This window comes from Pantherophis guttatus, chromosome 3, assembly GCF_059756535.1.
Source record: "Pantherophis guttatus breed Tessera chromosome 3, ASM5975653v1, whole genome shotgun sequence".
Taxonomy (NCBI): Eukaryota; Metazoa; Chordata; class Lepidosauria; order Squamata; family Colubridae; genus Pantherophis; species Pantherophis guttatus.
Window position 1 is genome coordinate 106536068 of NC_142065.1, and position 17141 is coordinate 106553208.

Sequence of the window (17141 nt, forward strand, 5' to 3'; positions counted from 1 at the left end):
ATACAGTTCTTGGAGGGGATCTAAAATAGGTTAAGGCTGTGAAAAAGCATTTGTTCCCCTTTAGCTTCCCCTCCTTGCATTTTCACAAATTTTTTCCTACTTTTTTAAAATAATATTATTGATATTTTTAGTAAATGTAAAAACTATTACAAATTAAACTACAAGGAAAAAGATAAGTAAAAAAAAATGTTTAGAAGGTGCAGGGGGAAAAATGAGAAAAAAGTAACAGGGTAAAGAAAAAGAAAACATATGGCAATAATAAAGAAGTGGCTTCCAATCTTCATCATACCGAGCATAAACTAATATAGTAAGTTTTTCACTCTCATTTAAAATTACAAATGAAAAAATTCTTCCCATAGCCTAACCTACCTATGTGCAATCCACAAATTGTCATCTTTTCAGTCCTGATTAGGGTTTACCAGAAATATTGAACAAATATCAAATAATGTAGCTTTGTATTCCTCTTTTTGCTCTTCACAATCTTGACCTTTAAACATTCCAATGGCATCACGGGATTTGATATTTCCTCAATTTTTTGACTTTCAAAAGAAGACTTCAAAAGTTTCACCAGCCTACTTTGTAAATCCCATAAAGAGATCTGACTTCATTCAGGATTTCTTCTTGCAGCTGTTCCTTGTCCAGATCCTTTTCTTGGTTTGACTTTTGTAGTCCTATTGTGGTAATCTCAATGTTGTTGTCTTCCATGCTTTCAAATTCTGTGATGTCTGTGTCACGTAAGAGTTGCCTTTTTAAATTTTTTTCATCAAAAAAAGTTAACCATTGAAATCTGTAAAATCTGAAATTTAAGATGTACATGAAATTATATCAATCTTTGTTATGTTCCTAGACTAGCTAATATAAACATTGATTTAATATCCCTCAAAATATTTTAGCAGTTTCCCACCCTGAAATTATTTGCTGCCTGTGATGTAGATTAAAGAGAATATTGACTGGGTTGAATGTAGTTTGAACCATCGTTCTATTCTACTGTGGCAAGGAGGCTAAAGAATTAAGATTAAAAAGCATTTATCTCGGTATGCTCTTGATTCTTGATATTACTGGAATTATCTCAATTTTTAGAGCATCTTAAATCTATAGTCCAAAAGGAATAGAAAGCCCCTAAACAGTATTTACCTGTGACAATACCATGGTAAACCATTTGAGAAGCTTCTGCAGTAACTAGAGTACCTGAGATTTTTATAGTTCTTACTTACAGTAAAAACAATAATTTTGTTTATTTAATAGATCACACTTTTATCTTGTTCAGCAAAAGGTTCATATGATCTGTTGTGAGTTAGATGTTGTAGATGTTGTATTTAATTATTTAACTGTCACCAGGGAGACACAATTTTTAATTCCCTCTCTCAGCCATACAAATTCACTAGATAACTTTGAGCCAATCATGTACACAGAGTCTCCCTGTGCAACCTATTTTAGTAGGTGGTTGTTATGAGGAAAAATTGTGTGGGGAGAATGGCATATGTTGTTATTTTTAGCACTTGGAGAAAAAGGCAGGATAGAATTATAACAAATAAATATAATGATTCTGATAAAATGTTTAACTACGAAACATGGCACACTGTTCAAGCACTATTTAATGTGATGAGCATTAATCCTGATGTAACTACTCAAAAATTGCAACTTTGGATGGATAAAAATAATAATGACAGCTCAATTGGGCATGGAGATTACATTCTAAAATAATAAATTATTGAGTAACTAATTTAAGAGCACAATAGCCATTCAGATATTAATCAGAACAGGAGTTGATTGATAGCATATGCTACATATGCTGGGCTGGAGCCATATGCCATCAAGATTAGTTGTTTATTGCAGTATTTGGAAGAAGTATTCAAAGCTGCAAGCAGATGTTTTGGCTTGCTTCATTTATTCCCTATACTTGTCATTCTTCCTGCCATAGATTAATATATTGTCCATATCATTTAAAATGTGGCCGTTAACATAGATTCTAGCTTTTTAGCTGAAAAGAAAGCATCAGTTAGCAAATATTTTATTATTTTGCATTTAAATGTTATTAAAACCTTTTTCCAGAGAAATGTTCATTTTATTCTCTTGTAATTACAACATAAGAGTGACTTTAATAAATATTAGACAGACAGTTTTGTTGAGGCTGAAATGATCTACAGTCCACTTTGGCCAGCTACATGAAACATTGAACACTGCCACAAAAACTCCTATGCCCTTTTAAACCAATGTTTTTGTTTGAATCTGTAGATCAGTTACAAATTCACAGAATAGTTTTAGAATACTCTTGTTGATTGGGGAGACCCATTTCACTATGCAGTGCTATGTTGTGTAATAGCTACACAACATGGAAACTTAGCTATGACAGGAAATTTTAACTGTTTGAAGTTTTAACTTACCCAAAAAAGAGCCTTAGGAGCCAGATAAGAAACTCCAGCAGTCCCCCCTCTCCCATGGACACCTGACCGCATTTTGGGCACTCAGCAACATTGCTGCATCTATGGTGGATTGCAATACCCCATGGTGATGTTACATGTTTTACAATGTTTTTATTGAAAACTAGCACTTTCATAGTTTCAGCAAAACTGTGCCATGGCAAACAATGGATTTGCTTAATGAATACTCTAAAAAAATTGTAAAGTCAGGTCGGTCACATGACCAACCAATTTTATGACCATTTTGACTTACAATTGTAATAGGCAGGCTCCATTTTGGTCATAACTCGAGAAGGTACTGTACAGTATTACTGCTGGTCAAGTACTTATTTGAACAACTAGCATAATAGATATAATTTATTACATGGAAGCATCTTGAGAAATTGGGTGTCTCAGATAAACTAAGCTTGATCAAACTGGTCAATTATCACAATATTTATTTGTGACAGTTTCAGCTCCTAGCAAGGTGATTCTCTTCCAAATCAGGGCATTCTGAAAAGTGAAGCACGGTTTCTGAACAGAAATAGTCATTTCTAGGGGTAAAAATCCAGCCTAGGATTGAAATCCATGGGATTTAAGCAGGGGCGTTGATGGAGGACTTTGAATTTGAGGGTGCCAAGCAGCATTTAACCAGATGTAATGTTACGTGTGAATGATCTTGGGAAACAGGAAAGGGATAGTTGGGATAACAGTGAGATAAGAGGTGTCCTAGCCCACCAAAGGTAGCGTTACTCTCACTATTGGAAGATATAAAGTGTAAAAAAGAGACTAAAGAGTTGATAACAAATTTGTTGACCGCAGCAAGGTTAATGATTTCTAGGAACTGGAAGACACGAGGTGATTATAGTTTGGAAGAATGGTATAAGGAAGTATGGGATATTGCCATAAATGATAAACTGACTTGTAATATTAAAGTAAGGAGGGGCATAATGAAAGTAAATGAATTCAATGGAATCTGGAAACAGTTCCTAATATATGTGTTTTCGGGAGGAAGGGGGATACCACTATCAGAAGAAGCTTTAAGATTTTGGAAGCAGGAATGATCCCGAGGGGTGGGGGAGCACTTGTTGATTGTTTGTATTGTGTATATTGTTGTATATTATATATTATGATTTATGTATGTTAATAAAATCATAAAAATAATAATAAAAAAAAACATATTAGCACCAGACAATGAGGATGCTAAATATAGAGGAGAAAATGTCAGTGTCATTTCCTGACTGTGAATTATATGAACAAAAAGAACATTTTTTCTTTGCTGTAACAAAAGCAAAACAAATTGAAATTATTATTATTTTCTGAGCTTGAAATAAATGTGACGACGTAAAAAACAAAAAAAGAGGTGTCCTAGCCCACAGACGGTATCTGGGTGTGGCAAGTGACTCAGAAAGGACCACACCTAGTTTCTTGGGCTACAAATGTGTCAATGGAAAAATTTACATTCAGACTTGCAAGATTCTATTAATGTCACCTTACACTAAAGTAGAATTAGTTCATCTTTGCATACTTTCTATCTGGATTACCTTGCAAGACTATGTAGCCTTATGTTCAGTCTGTCTTTACATTATTCTCTATTTTGACTTGACTAATATCTTTGGGTTTTTTCCCCACATTTCTCCAAAGATCACTGTGTCCACTACTACGATCTTCGGAACACTAAACAGCCCATTATGGTCTTCAAAGGGCACCGCAAAGCTGTTTCATATGCAAAGTTTGTTAGTGGAGAAGAAATTGTTTCTGCGTGAGTATTGTAAAAAGCTTCTACACTTTCTGATTCTTGATGAATTTCAGAAAATTAGTATTTTGCACAGCTTATGAGCGAGATTGTATGCACATACTGTGTGTTTGTGTGAACTGTCAACTTGCACAGCAGATTCTAGTACTTTTATTAGAATAAAAATAGAAAACTGTTTCTCACTTCTTTTGGATCCAGAGTGTCTCATTAGTGGTGAAGAAACTGAGAAAGATATACCAGTAGCTATATAGCTAGTAGGTTTTTTGTTTTGTTTAGTTCTTGTCTGCTCAGCCACACTTTTAGGAGTTGCTGACAATATATTGAAACAAATACTTAGTTCTGTGAAAACTACTCATGTTTCTCTTTAGTATAGTAATCACTGAAGAGGCAATATTTGATTCCATTATTTTTCTGAAAGGTAGATTTTTTACTTGCAGATGTTTTAAGAATTACAGGAGTGCCCTCATGTGGTAACATACAACCTGAGATTTGCTGCATTTGAAGAGTTGAACTTTGGAGGCATAGGCAGCAATCATTTGATCAAATTAAGGAGTAAACAATTAGCAGAAGGCAATTTATGTAATGATTAAACTACATTTGGAATTTAAAAACATTCCAGGCAAAATCTTACCCTTTATTATAACTTAAGTGTTAGTTTAGAAGACTGAAGAGAGGCATATCAGTTTTTATGTACATGAATGGAAGCAATAGGGGATTTTTTTTTCTGTTTTGCCATTGCCTGCTTTCTAGGGCTGAGAGTGACTGGCTAAAGGTCACCCAGCTGATTTGTACTTATGGCAGGAGTAGAATTCATGGCTTCTTAGTTTCTAGCTTGGGGTTTTAACCACTACACCAAGCTGGCCCATAGGGATCAGTGGTGGGTTCCTCCCGGTTCGGCCAAGCAGGTAGCAGTGACAATATGACATCACTGAACCGGTTCTCTTTGTTCGGGAGCTGGGCCCTCCCACCCACCCTACCCCACCCCGTGTTGTTCTTACCTTTTATTTGGCCCCGCCTCCAATCTATTCGCTGCCTCCCAAGTCCCAGCTGATCGGCTAGAAGGAAAAAAACTGTTTAAACTCTTGCCGCGGGGCTTCAAAGGGCCGCCCTACAGCTGATCAGTGTTGAAAGGCAGTGTGGTGGTAGACCAGTGCACTCCAAGAACAAATGGGTAGACCGGTACAGCTCTGCAAGCAGTTAAAAGCCTGGTAGACCACTAAATCCTAAAGAATTGTCACATGACCATCAAACCATGCCCACAAAATAAGCCATGCCCACAAAACCGGTAGTAAAAATTTTTAGAACCCACCCCTGATAGGGATGATAGTTAGGAACTAACTAGAAATAATGGGTACAAGTTGAGCTATCTAGATTTTGCTTAACTGTAAGCAAAAATGCCCTTATGCTCAGATTTGTACAGGTAGTCGTGGTGGTACTGTGGTTAGAATACGGTATTGCAGGCTAATTCTGCAGTTCCAATAGTTTGAGTCTCACCAGCTCAAGGTTGCCTCAGTCTTCCATCCTTCTGAGGTCGGTAAAATGAGGACCCAGATTGTTGGGGGAAATATGCTGACTCTGTAAACCACTTAGAGAGAGCTGGAAAGCACTGTGAAGCGATAATTAATTAAGTCTAAGTACTATTACTATTGCCTTGATTTATGACTATTTGTTTAGCAACTATTCAAAGTTATAGCAGCACTGAAAGAAGGGACTTAACACCAGTCCCTGAAGTTATGGCAGCTATGGCTTCATCCTGCATTGCAACCCCAGAGTTATGGTGTGCCAAGAAAGAGTCAGAACCTACTCCTTCCAGGGCCTCCCTGAACTCATGCTGCACTGCAGCAGGACCCCAACTTGCACACGGCTTACACTGGGCCGCTGAAGGCTTCCTCTTCACTCCTGCAACAGCCTCCATGCTCTCTCTTTAACGACTCCATGTGCATGGAGTTACAAAGGCAACTAGGACTGCTGTGTTTGCTGTCGCTAAGTGATGCGGTCACATGGCATTGTGTTTTATGACCATTTTGTGTAGCGATGGAAATTCCAATCCCAATTGTCATACATTGGGCACTACCTGTATAATAATGGAATAGTGTACCCTGTTTTCCCCAAAATAAGACATCCCCTGATAATAAGCCCAATCGGGCTTTTGAGCGCATGGCAATAAGACCAAGTGCTTATTTCAGGGTTCAAAAAAAATATAAGACAGGGTCTTATTTTCAGGGAAACTAAGTACTATGTACATTTGGGTTCACTAACTCTAGAGATTTTTAAGAAGAGTCTGGTCAGTTGTCTATTGTGGGTGGTTTAATTGGTTTTAGTCATATTAAGGGGGGTTGGTTAATATGGAGAATCCAGTTCTGTGATTCTATATAACAGGTATTCTTTGGATTCATTCCAGTGGCGTAAGCCTCAATGAATTAAATGTAAGAGTAATGTTATGTAAATTTCAGTAAATTTAACATGATTTTACAGGAAAATGTATCTTGGGATTCTCCATGGCTTTTTGTTTTTCCATGAATATATATTGTCTAATAAGTTACAAGGCTATTGGTGCTAAAGCTGACTTCTTTACTTGAAACAAGTATTCCTTACCCCTTCCCAAAGGACTTGAAAGTGTTTTTGCTTGGAAAACAAACCTTTGCAGAACCCAGGGAATGGTTTCTGTTGAATGCAGCTTCCCTCTTTGCTTGCATTGTCCCAGACACAGATGGTACAACAAATCTGTTTTCTGCCTAAATTAAGTTTTACACTGTGTTGATTTGGCCTACCTGGGAGTCTTTCCTAATTTCCAATTTATTTGTAAGTTTGTATCTCTGTCCTCAGGTCAACAGATAGCCAGCTAAAGTTATGGAATGTAGGGAAGCCACATTGTTTGCGTTCTTTTAAGGGTCACATCAATGAGAAGAATTTTGTAGGCTTGGCATCTAATGGAGACTATATTGCCTGTGGTAAGTAAACAGCTGCTTGAGCAAAGAAATTTAAATATACTGTCAAATTTAAGCATTTATCAGTGTCACGTTTATGACAATATATTACAATAAACTGAATACACTATGAAATATCAGCAAAATCATTGAATGGAATCATCCCTTTTCTTGATAAAAAAGAAATTCTTATGTTTAAAAATATGCCTAACATCTGCCTGCCCATCTGTTTTCAAGAAATGTAAAAGAAGGAGATTCAAAACTTTGAGAACATACTTAGAAAATGTTTGTTCATCCCAAATCATTATAGTTCAAACCAAATGGAAAAACTGGGTAATCTCAAACTTCAAAACAACAAGGAAAAGAATTCAATTTTCCAGTCGATAACATAAAGTAACCTATAGTACAATAACATAGCTTACTGTTCTTTTCAGTAGTGAAAAATATCCCCAGTCCTTCAGCGTAATCTCCTTTGGTCTGTACGCTGGACTTTTTATCACTTCTTATCTTCTAAATCCTGTTTGGTATTTCAGAATTCTCCTTGAACTCTAACATCTAAAGTAGGTCATAGAAAATATCTTCTGGCATCTGGAGTCATGCCATTGTGCAAAAAAGTTGCAAATGTTACAACTTCAGATGTATACTTCTTAAATTGTATTAATCATGGTAGCTGCCACCTTCCATTCACTTTCTGAGTATTGAATACTTGGAATGAGTTAGTTTTATCAAATTATACATCTTATACTTAATCTAACTCCTATATTAGAGTTTTCTACTTTAACCAGTAGAAAAGTTTTAGTGGAAAGTTTAGATTGAGCTGGAAGTGACAGAAATAAATATTGTAAATCAACCTGTATTTTTGTTTTTGGTTGTAGGAAGTGAAAATAATTCACTTTACCTGTACTATAAAGGTCTCTCAAAGACACTGCTAACCTTCAAATTTGACACTGTCAAAAGTGTCTTGGACAAAGACCGTAAGGAGGATGACACAAATGAATTTGTCAGTGCTGTATGCTGGAGGGCACTACCAGATGGGGTAAATATTTTGCTAATTTTTTTCTTTTTAACAAGGAGCAAAATAATTTGCAGGCCATTTATTTGGATCAACCCTAGTCTAGTTGTGAACATGTCAGATAAATAGAAGTTTTCATTTTGGATCCTTAAATGACCAAGACTAGGCTTTCTTTAATAACAACTACCCTGTTTTCTCCAAAATAAGACATCCCCTGATAATAAGCCCAATCGGGCTTTTGAGCGTATGGCAATAAGGCCAAGCGCTTATTTCAGGGTTCAAAATAAATATAAGACAGGGTCTTATTTTCAGGGAAACACGGTACTTCTACTTAGAATTACCAGTATAGATAAAGGAATATAAACAGATGTTAAGGGATTATCCAAACAGATATCACTGGACTATTATGCAACAAATATTATCTTTGATCTGTATCGGGCTTTGCTACTTCAGAATTCAGTAGCTTTTCCACAAAGATTGTGTTTAAATTTTTCTTTGTATTGTGGTATTAGTGTATAGATAACTTCTTAGCTACGACCTGGGATCCTTTTACTCCTAACAAACGTAATGCCTCTTATTGCTTTCTCAGCCCAAATAGATGCCTGTTAAGCATCTCTAGCCATTGTAAATGGTTGCCCCTCCACCCAGTCACATGGCTGCATGTCAAGAAGGTCAGCTTTATGATTGGTTGTAATGTTATGTGGTCACATGACCTTGATTCACAGTACTTTTTGTTGGTTTCCAGCAAAAAATGCCGATTGAAATTAGTTTAGTTTAGTTTAGTTTAGTTTAGTTTATTTGATTTATATACTGCTCTACTCCTGAAAGACTCAGGGTGGTGAACAGCCACAAGATAAAAACACATAAATACAAAATTTAAAAACAGAATGAAAACCGAATTAAACAATTTGGCTGAAGATAGATTTAAAACACCTCAATAAATTAAAAACGAATTAAAATTTGCGTTTTAAAAAGGGAAAAAAGGGAAAAATTAGGCCAGGCCAGCCTGATGGAATAAAAAGATCTTGAGAGCTCGGCGGAAGGTGCGTAGATCCGGGATCCTCCGTATCTCCGGGGGGGAGCTCATTCCAGATAGTAGGTGCCCCCACAGAGAAGGCTCTCCTCCTGGGGACCGCCAGTTGACATTGTTTGGCCGACGGCACCCAGAGGAGCCCCTCTCTATGAGAGCGTACCGGCTATTGGGAGGCTACTGGTGGCAGCAGGCGGTCCCATGGATAACCAGATCCTAAGCCATGGAGCGCTCTAAAGGTGGTAACAAAGACCTTGAAGCGCACACGGAAGACCACCGGGAGCCAGTTCAGCTCGCGCAGGAGAGGTGTTACATGGGAACACCATGTCACTCCCATAACCATCCGCACGGCCACACTCTGCGCCAGTTGGAGCCTCCGGGTGCTCCTCAAGGGGAGCCCCATGTAGAGAGCGTTGCAGTAGTCCAGGCGGGAAGTGACGAGGGCATGAGTGACGGTGCGTAAAGAGTCCCGATCCAGAAAGGGACGCAACTGGCGAATCAGGCGAACCTGATGAAAAATCCTCCCGGTCACGGCCGTCAAATGCTCTTTTAAAGACAGCCGTGAATCCAGGAGGACGCCCAAGTTGCGAGCCCTCTCTGCGGGGGCCAGCGATTCGCCCCCAATAGTCAGTGATGGCACCAACTGACTATATCGGGACGTCGGAAACCACAGCCACTCGGTCTTGGATGGGTTGAGCCTGAGCCTGTTTCTCCCCATCCAGATCCACACCACCTCCAGGCACCAGGACATCACTTCAAGGGCATTGTTGGGGTGGTCCAGGGTGGAGATGTACAGCTGAGTATCGTCAGCGTACTGATGGTACTTCACCCCGAAACCACGGATGATCTCGCCCAGCGGCTTTACATAAATGTTGAACAGAAGGGGCGAGAGGACCGACCCTTGTGGCACCCCACATATGAGGCACCTCGGGGTCAACCTCTGCCCCCCTGCCAACACAGATTGCAACCGGTCGGAGAGAAAGGAGGAGAACCACTGCAATACAGTGCCCTCCACCCCTAACTCTTCCAACCGGTGCAGCATGATACCATGGTCGATGGTATCAAAAGCCGCTGAGAGATCTAATAGGACCAGGACAGAGGAGCAACCTCTGTCCCGAGCCCTCCAGAGATCATCAACCAACGCGACCAATGCCGTTTCCGTGCTGTACCCAGGTCTGAAGCCCGACTGGAACAGATCCAGATACACCGTTTCATCCAGGTGCTGGGGGAGCTGTCGCGCAACCACACTCTCAACAATCTTCGCCACAAAGCGAAGGTTGTAGACTGGACTATAGTTAGACAACACTGCCGGGTCCAGGGAAGGCTTCTTGAGGAGAGGCCTCACCACCGCCTCTTTCAAGGCGGCGGGGAAATCACCCTCACTCAATGAAGCATTTATAATCCCCTAGAGTCAGCCTCGCGTCACCTCCCGAGAAGCCAGCACTAACCAGGAGGGGCACGGGTCCAACAAACATGTGGTTACGTTCAGTCTACCCAGAATCCTGTCCACGTCATCAGGAGTCACAGGATCAAACTCATCCCAGATAACATTCTCAAGACCTGCCTCAGTCATCCTCCCTGAAACTACCCAGTCGGAATCCAGACCTTCCCGAATCTGAGTGATTTTGTCATGCAGATACTGTACAAAGTCCTCGGCTCTACCCTCTAAGGGGTCCTCCCGCGCTCCCTGGTGGAGCAAGGAGTGGGTCACCCTAAACAGGGCGGCTGGGCGGTTCTCTGATGCCGCAATAAGAGCAGCAAAATAATTACACTTTGCTGCTTTTATCGCCACTAGGTAATTCTTAATATGAGATTTTACCAGTGTCTGGTCAGAAGGACTGATTCAGAAAGACTGGCCCTCCAACTACTCTCTAGGCGTCTTTTCCGGTACTTCATCTCCCTTAGCTCCTTGGTGAACCAAGGAGCCAGATGAGATCGGCGCCGGGTCAGAGGCCGCAAAGGCACGACCCAATCCAGAGCTCCAGCGGCCGCCCTGTCCCAGGCGGCCACTAGGTCTCCAGTCGAGGCATGAGCCAGAGCCTCAGGGAATAATGGCCCAAGCTCCATCTGGAACCTATCAGGCTCCATCAGGCGCCTGGGGCAGAACCATCTTACTGGCTCCGCTTCCCTGCGGCGAGGTGCAGCGGTTCGAAGGTCAAGGCGAAGGAGAGAGTGATCCGACCATGACAAGGGCTCGGTGACTATATCCCCTATCTCAAGATCACTCAACCATTGTCCAGAGACAAAAACCAGGTCCAGCGTGTTCTCCCCCCCCCCCCCCCGTGTGGGTAGGGCCATGAATTAGCTGGGTCAGGTCCATAGCTGTCATGGAAGCCATGAACTCCTGAGCCACCTCAGACGTCTCACCCACGGACGGCAGGTTGAAATCCCCCATGACCATAAGTCTAGGGATGTCAACCGATGTCAACGCTGCGATAACGTTGAGGAGCTCGGGCAGGGCTGCTGCCACGTGGCAGGGAGCCAGGTACGTGATCAGCAAACCCATCTGTATCCCATGACCCCACTTCACAAGGAGGGACTCACAGCCGGCCGTCTGAGGAATAGTGGCCTCCCTCAGTCTAAGACCTTCTTTAAATTAATGGGTTTAGTTAAAAACCATCACATTCTCTTAACAACTACCATGAAAAAGTACAGAAAATTACTCCCGGTCAACTGGATGCCTCGACTTATGACTGCAGCAATTCCACAGACTCAATTAGGGTCATAAGTCTATAGCAACAGAGCTTATTTGAGTTCATGAAACTTTAGAATTCTATGTTATTACAATTTTTGCCTTGTGCTCTGAATGTCATGTTTTAGTAAGTGGACTGGGGAGGATACTTTGTTTTCTACCCATTTTCTTAGCTTTCTCTGAAATTATTATTTTTCCATTTTCATATGGAATATTGTATCTTCTTTTTGGTTGTGCTAGAAAACAGTCTTTGCAGGTTTATGTTGTTCAGGAAGTATGATGCGTTACTTCAGTGCTTTGTTATTCCTTTTAATTATAGCAACTAGTTTTCTCTTTCAACATCGTTATTCATTTTTGCCTGCATTTTAATGCTGAGGTCCACAGAGTAGAAGCTGGAGGTGAAAACCTTTTCTGTCTGAGTTTCCACATACTGACCTGACCTCATGCTTTGGACAGTGGCTTGGTAGTTTCTGCTGCCACTATTAATCCTTTGGAATGGTTCACCTGGTATGTGAGAGAAATAGAGCTTTCACACTCTTTGCTGCCTTTCTAGCAATTAAAGGTTAAAATGCAAAAGTTGAAATCACTTTTATAGTATCACCTCCATGTCATGTAGCTTAGAGGTATGTTAGCTTGAAATTTCAAACTTTTCCCCCCCAGGGAGTAACAGAAATAACCCAATCATTAAAAAAAGATAAAATGTAATTTCCTAAACTCCATGCTTTAAAAAATATACAAACAATCACTGTAGGGAAAGATAATTATACTGTTGCCCAGATCATGGTAATACAACAACTTTTAAATTAGTAACGAAAGAAAAAAACTAAAGCAAATGTAATTTTCAGTCTGCTGCAAATAAAGAGGTCACAAGAAGTGTCTAAAAAGAGTCTATTAGTGATCCATAATAGTGAAGATGTTCGAAATCTTGGATTCAAGTCTGTCGTCAGGCATGGAAACTTACCATGCCTTTGGGCTAGTTATGCTCTCTCAGTCTTTCCACTTTCCAAACAAAGTATTAGTTCAATTATTCACTATTTTTAAAAAATTTGTAAAGAGTGTTTCTAGAGCCTTTCATAATTGGAAATATGAAAATAATTAAATCAACTGGGACATGCAATCTATTGGAAAATATTGAGAAGATTAACACTCCTCATGCATTGTTTTGGGGAGAAAGTTCCAGGGACACTAGCGAGGTCAAAAGAAGCTAGAAACCCCACCCAAAATTAAGTGCATTAATTTTGCATGCAGGGACAAATCACATGCCACAATCATCATCTTGAATATTTTAATACACATGCCAGGGATGCCAACAACATAGACCTTAAAGCATCTTTGGGGCAGTTAAGACAGGTAGTCCTCAATTTATGACAGCAATTGGGACCAGAATTTCCATTGCTAACTGATGTAGTCATGCTACCACTAATATAGCAACAGCAGTCCCTCGTCCTAGTTGCCATCATTAACCAAATCCCATGGTGATTAGACAAAGAAACCTCTTGCCAACTTCTCACAACCAAAGGCATTGGGGAAGCTTGTAGGAAGTTCAAGTCCCAGAGCTGTAGACAGGTTAGTGACTGCTGCTGGGTGGGGAAGGACCAGAGAGGGTTAATGAGGCTGTATGTAAGAGGCATGGTGTAGTTTGGGCCAGGAAATGTGCAAGAGGGGTGCATGGTCAGGGATAATATGAGCGGGTGTGCTATGGCGGGTCAGAGAGGGGGTACATGAGGTATGCATTGAGGATGAGAGGTGGTATGCAAGAGACATGGTCCAGGAAAGTGCACAAGGGTGTGATGGAGGCATGGTGCAGGTCAGGGAAGGGTTGTGGAGTGTGCAAGGATGCAAGAGAGGTATGGCATAAGCGCAGAGAGCATGGGGGGGAAATGTGTCGTCAGGGGACACTTATCCCAGTGACTTGTGACTTTTCCTTCTGGTTTCCTCATTGACTTTCTGAGGAAGTCGGCAGAGAAGGTTGCAAATGGCATTCACGTGATTGAAAGGTTCTGCAACCAGTTGTAAGGGCAAACCGGTTAAGTGCCTAGATTGGAATTGCATGATTGTGGTGTTGCCGGGATGACTAGAAGTCCAAGAGTTCTAGTCATCCAGTAACCACGATTCAGTTACTTAACCATAACTTGGAATGCTTGCTGCCGCAATGGTTGTATGCCGAAGACTATCTGTATTACTTAATCATAAACCCACAATGAAAACTGAGAATATGAAATTTAGCAATACCATTGTGAGAAAGGCAGTTTGGTATAGTGATGGGGCACCAGTCTAGAGGCAAGGAGACCATGAGTTCTAGTTCCGCTTTACACACGAAGCCAGCTTGGGTGACCTTGGCCGAGTCAATCTGTCAAACATTTCCCAAAATTTGCCAAGAAAATTGTAGAATCAAATCCAGGCAGTCACCAGGAGTCCTCAGTCATGGTGCATCTTGGAACTGGGATATGGGTTTCCAAATGCATTAGATTGGATTACATTTGAGCAAAAGTCCTATTATCAGGGGTAGATTTCAACCGGTTCGCCCCAGTTCGGGAAAACCGGTAGTGGCGGTGGTGGGAGGCTCCGCCCATCAGTCCTCAAAAACGTTCTGCACATGCGCAGAAGCGCTGCGCACTACTGATAGCAAACCAGTAGCAATGGGATTTGGATCCCATCTCTGCCTATTATGCCTCTGCTGATGTTGCTTTAAAAAAGAACAGATAGGCATTAACTAAGTGTATTGTAAGAAAACTTATTTTAGCTGTTGCTGTTCAGTGTACAGGCATTATATATAAGCCATATGATTTCATAGATTATGCATAGCTTCAATTTATTAGCATCATTATAAAAGAAGTCATTTAATCGGTATGTTCATTGTAATATTTTAAATAGGTTAGCCTGGAAAGAAAGTAGAATTTAAGTGTTTTGGAAAACTATCTGGAAATGAAGATAAGAGAAAATAGAATGCAAATTAGTCATAAAAATATCTAGAATCCTTCCAGAGAGAAGCTCTGAAGTAATGGTAATAGGGAATTGTGGAAAACTCATAAATTTCAGTTCTACTGAAGGGGCCAGAATTATTGGTTTACTTAATCAAGTTCTGTTAATTGCATAGTTATTCTGCATCACTGAAAAAGTATTCTGTTAACAAGCACACTAAGAAAGCTAGAGCTGAAAAACTACCCTGTTCCATGTTTTAGAATATTCAAGAGAATATAAAATAGTACTACTAGCTAAAAGTCTCTTGTGATTTTATGCCTATATGTTCATTTGCTCTTTTTTGCATTTTATTGAGAAATGGGGCTAATTTGAATTTGTTGACACTTGGGGAATTATCAGTATGAAGTGATCTGATCCTCAACTCTTGGACAAATAATATAGGAATGGAATATATTCTACAGATTAGTGTAGAAATCATATGAAACAGACATGAGAGAAACAGATGACATGGACTAGAAGAATACTGCCTATCTGCAATTGATATATTTATATTTATTTTATAAATTCTAAATTCACCATGGCAGTAATTTTTAAACTGAATTAATTCAAAATTAGACATTGTAGGGGGGGGGGGAGAATACCTGCCTTCTGATTATTGACTTCTGTTGAGTCACATTCTAAAGTCCACCTGGATTTCATTTATATTACTGCTTCAGAAAGCCTTTAACCATAGTGAAATACTGGAGTCAAATCATCCCTTTACCAATATATGACCTCAAGCTCCATATAGAAGAAAGAATTCTGGAACATTCTTTGACTTCTTCCAGCTAATAAAGAGCCATTTCATCTACTCTGAATTTTGATGACATAAAGGCACATTATATACAACAGTATGGGAACTAATAAACTTTTTCTTTAAATATAAGGAATGTCAATTCATTTTTACTATTATATTAACTGAGCAAATTCCTAAAATTATTTTCAACAACTACTTCCATGTCACCTTTGGATTATTTAGAATTTTATTTTATGCACTTCTGTTTGTCATGCTGTGAGGCCCAAAAGAACTGTACAGCTGCATCTGGTCATTGTCACCCATTTAACACCACCCAGGGAGCACGTGTAGGTTAAGGAATGCCTTACCCCCATATATAATTTCATATATAATTATGTGGACTGTGTATATATGTTTACTTCTCTTCTGTCATGTTCTCAGCATATGCTAAAAAATAATAATTTCAAATAATCATCAATTAATGAAATGTGAAAGGCGCATCTGTGACAATAAATATTAGACTTACTATGAATTAAATGCTAAGTAAATTCAAACATTTTAAAAATGCGCATTTCTAATCTCCTTCTATAATCATTAATTTTTACATCTTTTACTTTCTTTTGCCCAGTTTCTATACAATCTGCTATCTATGAACACAGTCTTTAATTTTTTTTCATCTATAGGACTAGCAGATTATCTCCTCCTTAGTGTGAGCTCTAATATTCCCAATTGTACAAGAGTCCACCTTAATTTTAAATATATAAGTGTCAGGGTTCCAAGTAACAGACCCAATGTAATCAAAACTCTGAGGCCAAGGTGCTTCTTAAAATCCAAATTTATTAGGTATGTCATATTGACACATCTGGTAAAAAACCGACTCTGAAGGTCCCGAAGTTTTCACCACCCAAATTAAAAATCAAAGTTCTTCTCCCCAGTCCACATATCTATCACGTGGTCCAACCAGGTCACAGTCTCAACTCCAGTTGGTTTCCATCCACGCCTCCCCAGCACCTGGTGAGAATGTCCTTGGTTCCCAGGAGAAAGAATTTTATTTTGGCTACAAGTCCCCAGCTATCTCTACTCCCCACTCCCATTCCCACAGCTCCAACCAGCCTTGCTGTGACAGCCCTGAAGATGCTCCAAAATGGCTTCAGGGTTGACAGTAAGATTAGAAATGAATTTATTTCATTTATTTAGCATGAATTGGTATGTATTTTTAGAAACAAATTGTTCCATACTAAGTGATTTTTAAACAGTTTTGTAAAGGAATTATAAATTGTGCTTATTTGCATTTGCATATAAAGCATATGCATTACAACTTCTGCTATATTCCAGGATACCATAGCAAAAATCATTTTACATGAATAATTAGAAAAAGTGGCCAGTTTAGCAACTCCTTTACTCATTATTGTCACCACAACAGTAACACTCTTGAGATCAACATTAGTCTGTCAAGCTAATGTCAAGCTACTTTTCCTTCTGGCTTCCCCATTGACTTTCTGAGGAAGTCGGCAGAGAAGATTGCAAATGGCATTCACATGATCGAAAGGTTCTGCAACCAGTTGTAAGGGCAAACCGATTAAGTGCCTAGATTGGAATTACATGCTGGGATGACTAGAAGTCCAAGA

At 39.7% G+C, this 17141-nt stretch overlaps 1 protein-coding gene across 6 annotated transcripts in view; it reads left to right on the forward strand.

The window, feature by feature from the left end:
* COP1 (COP1 E3 ubiquitin ligase) overlaps positions 1-17141 on the forward strand; it is a 111397-nt gene that overhangs the window by 67227 nt on the left and 27029 nt on the right. For 4 of the 6 annotated variants that reach the window (XM_087891133.1, XM_034409744.3, XM_087891132.1 and 1 more), the window contains exons 16-18: positions 4044-4161; positions 6982-7106; positions 7958-8118. In XM_087891133.1, the coding sequence (XP_087747259.1) occupies positions 4044-4161; positions 6982-7106; positions 7958-8118 (404 nt within the window). The remainder of the gene's footprint in view (positions 1-4043; positions 4162-6981; positions 7107-7957; positions 8119-17141) is intronic. The other 2 variants (XM_087891134.1, XM_087891131.1) reach the window with 1 other exon arrangement.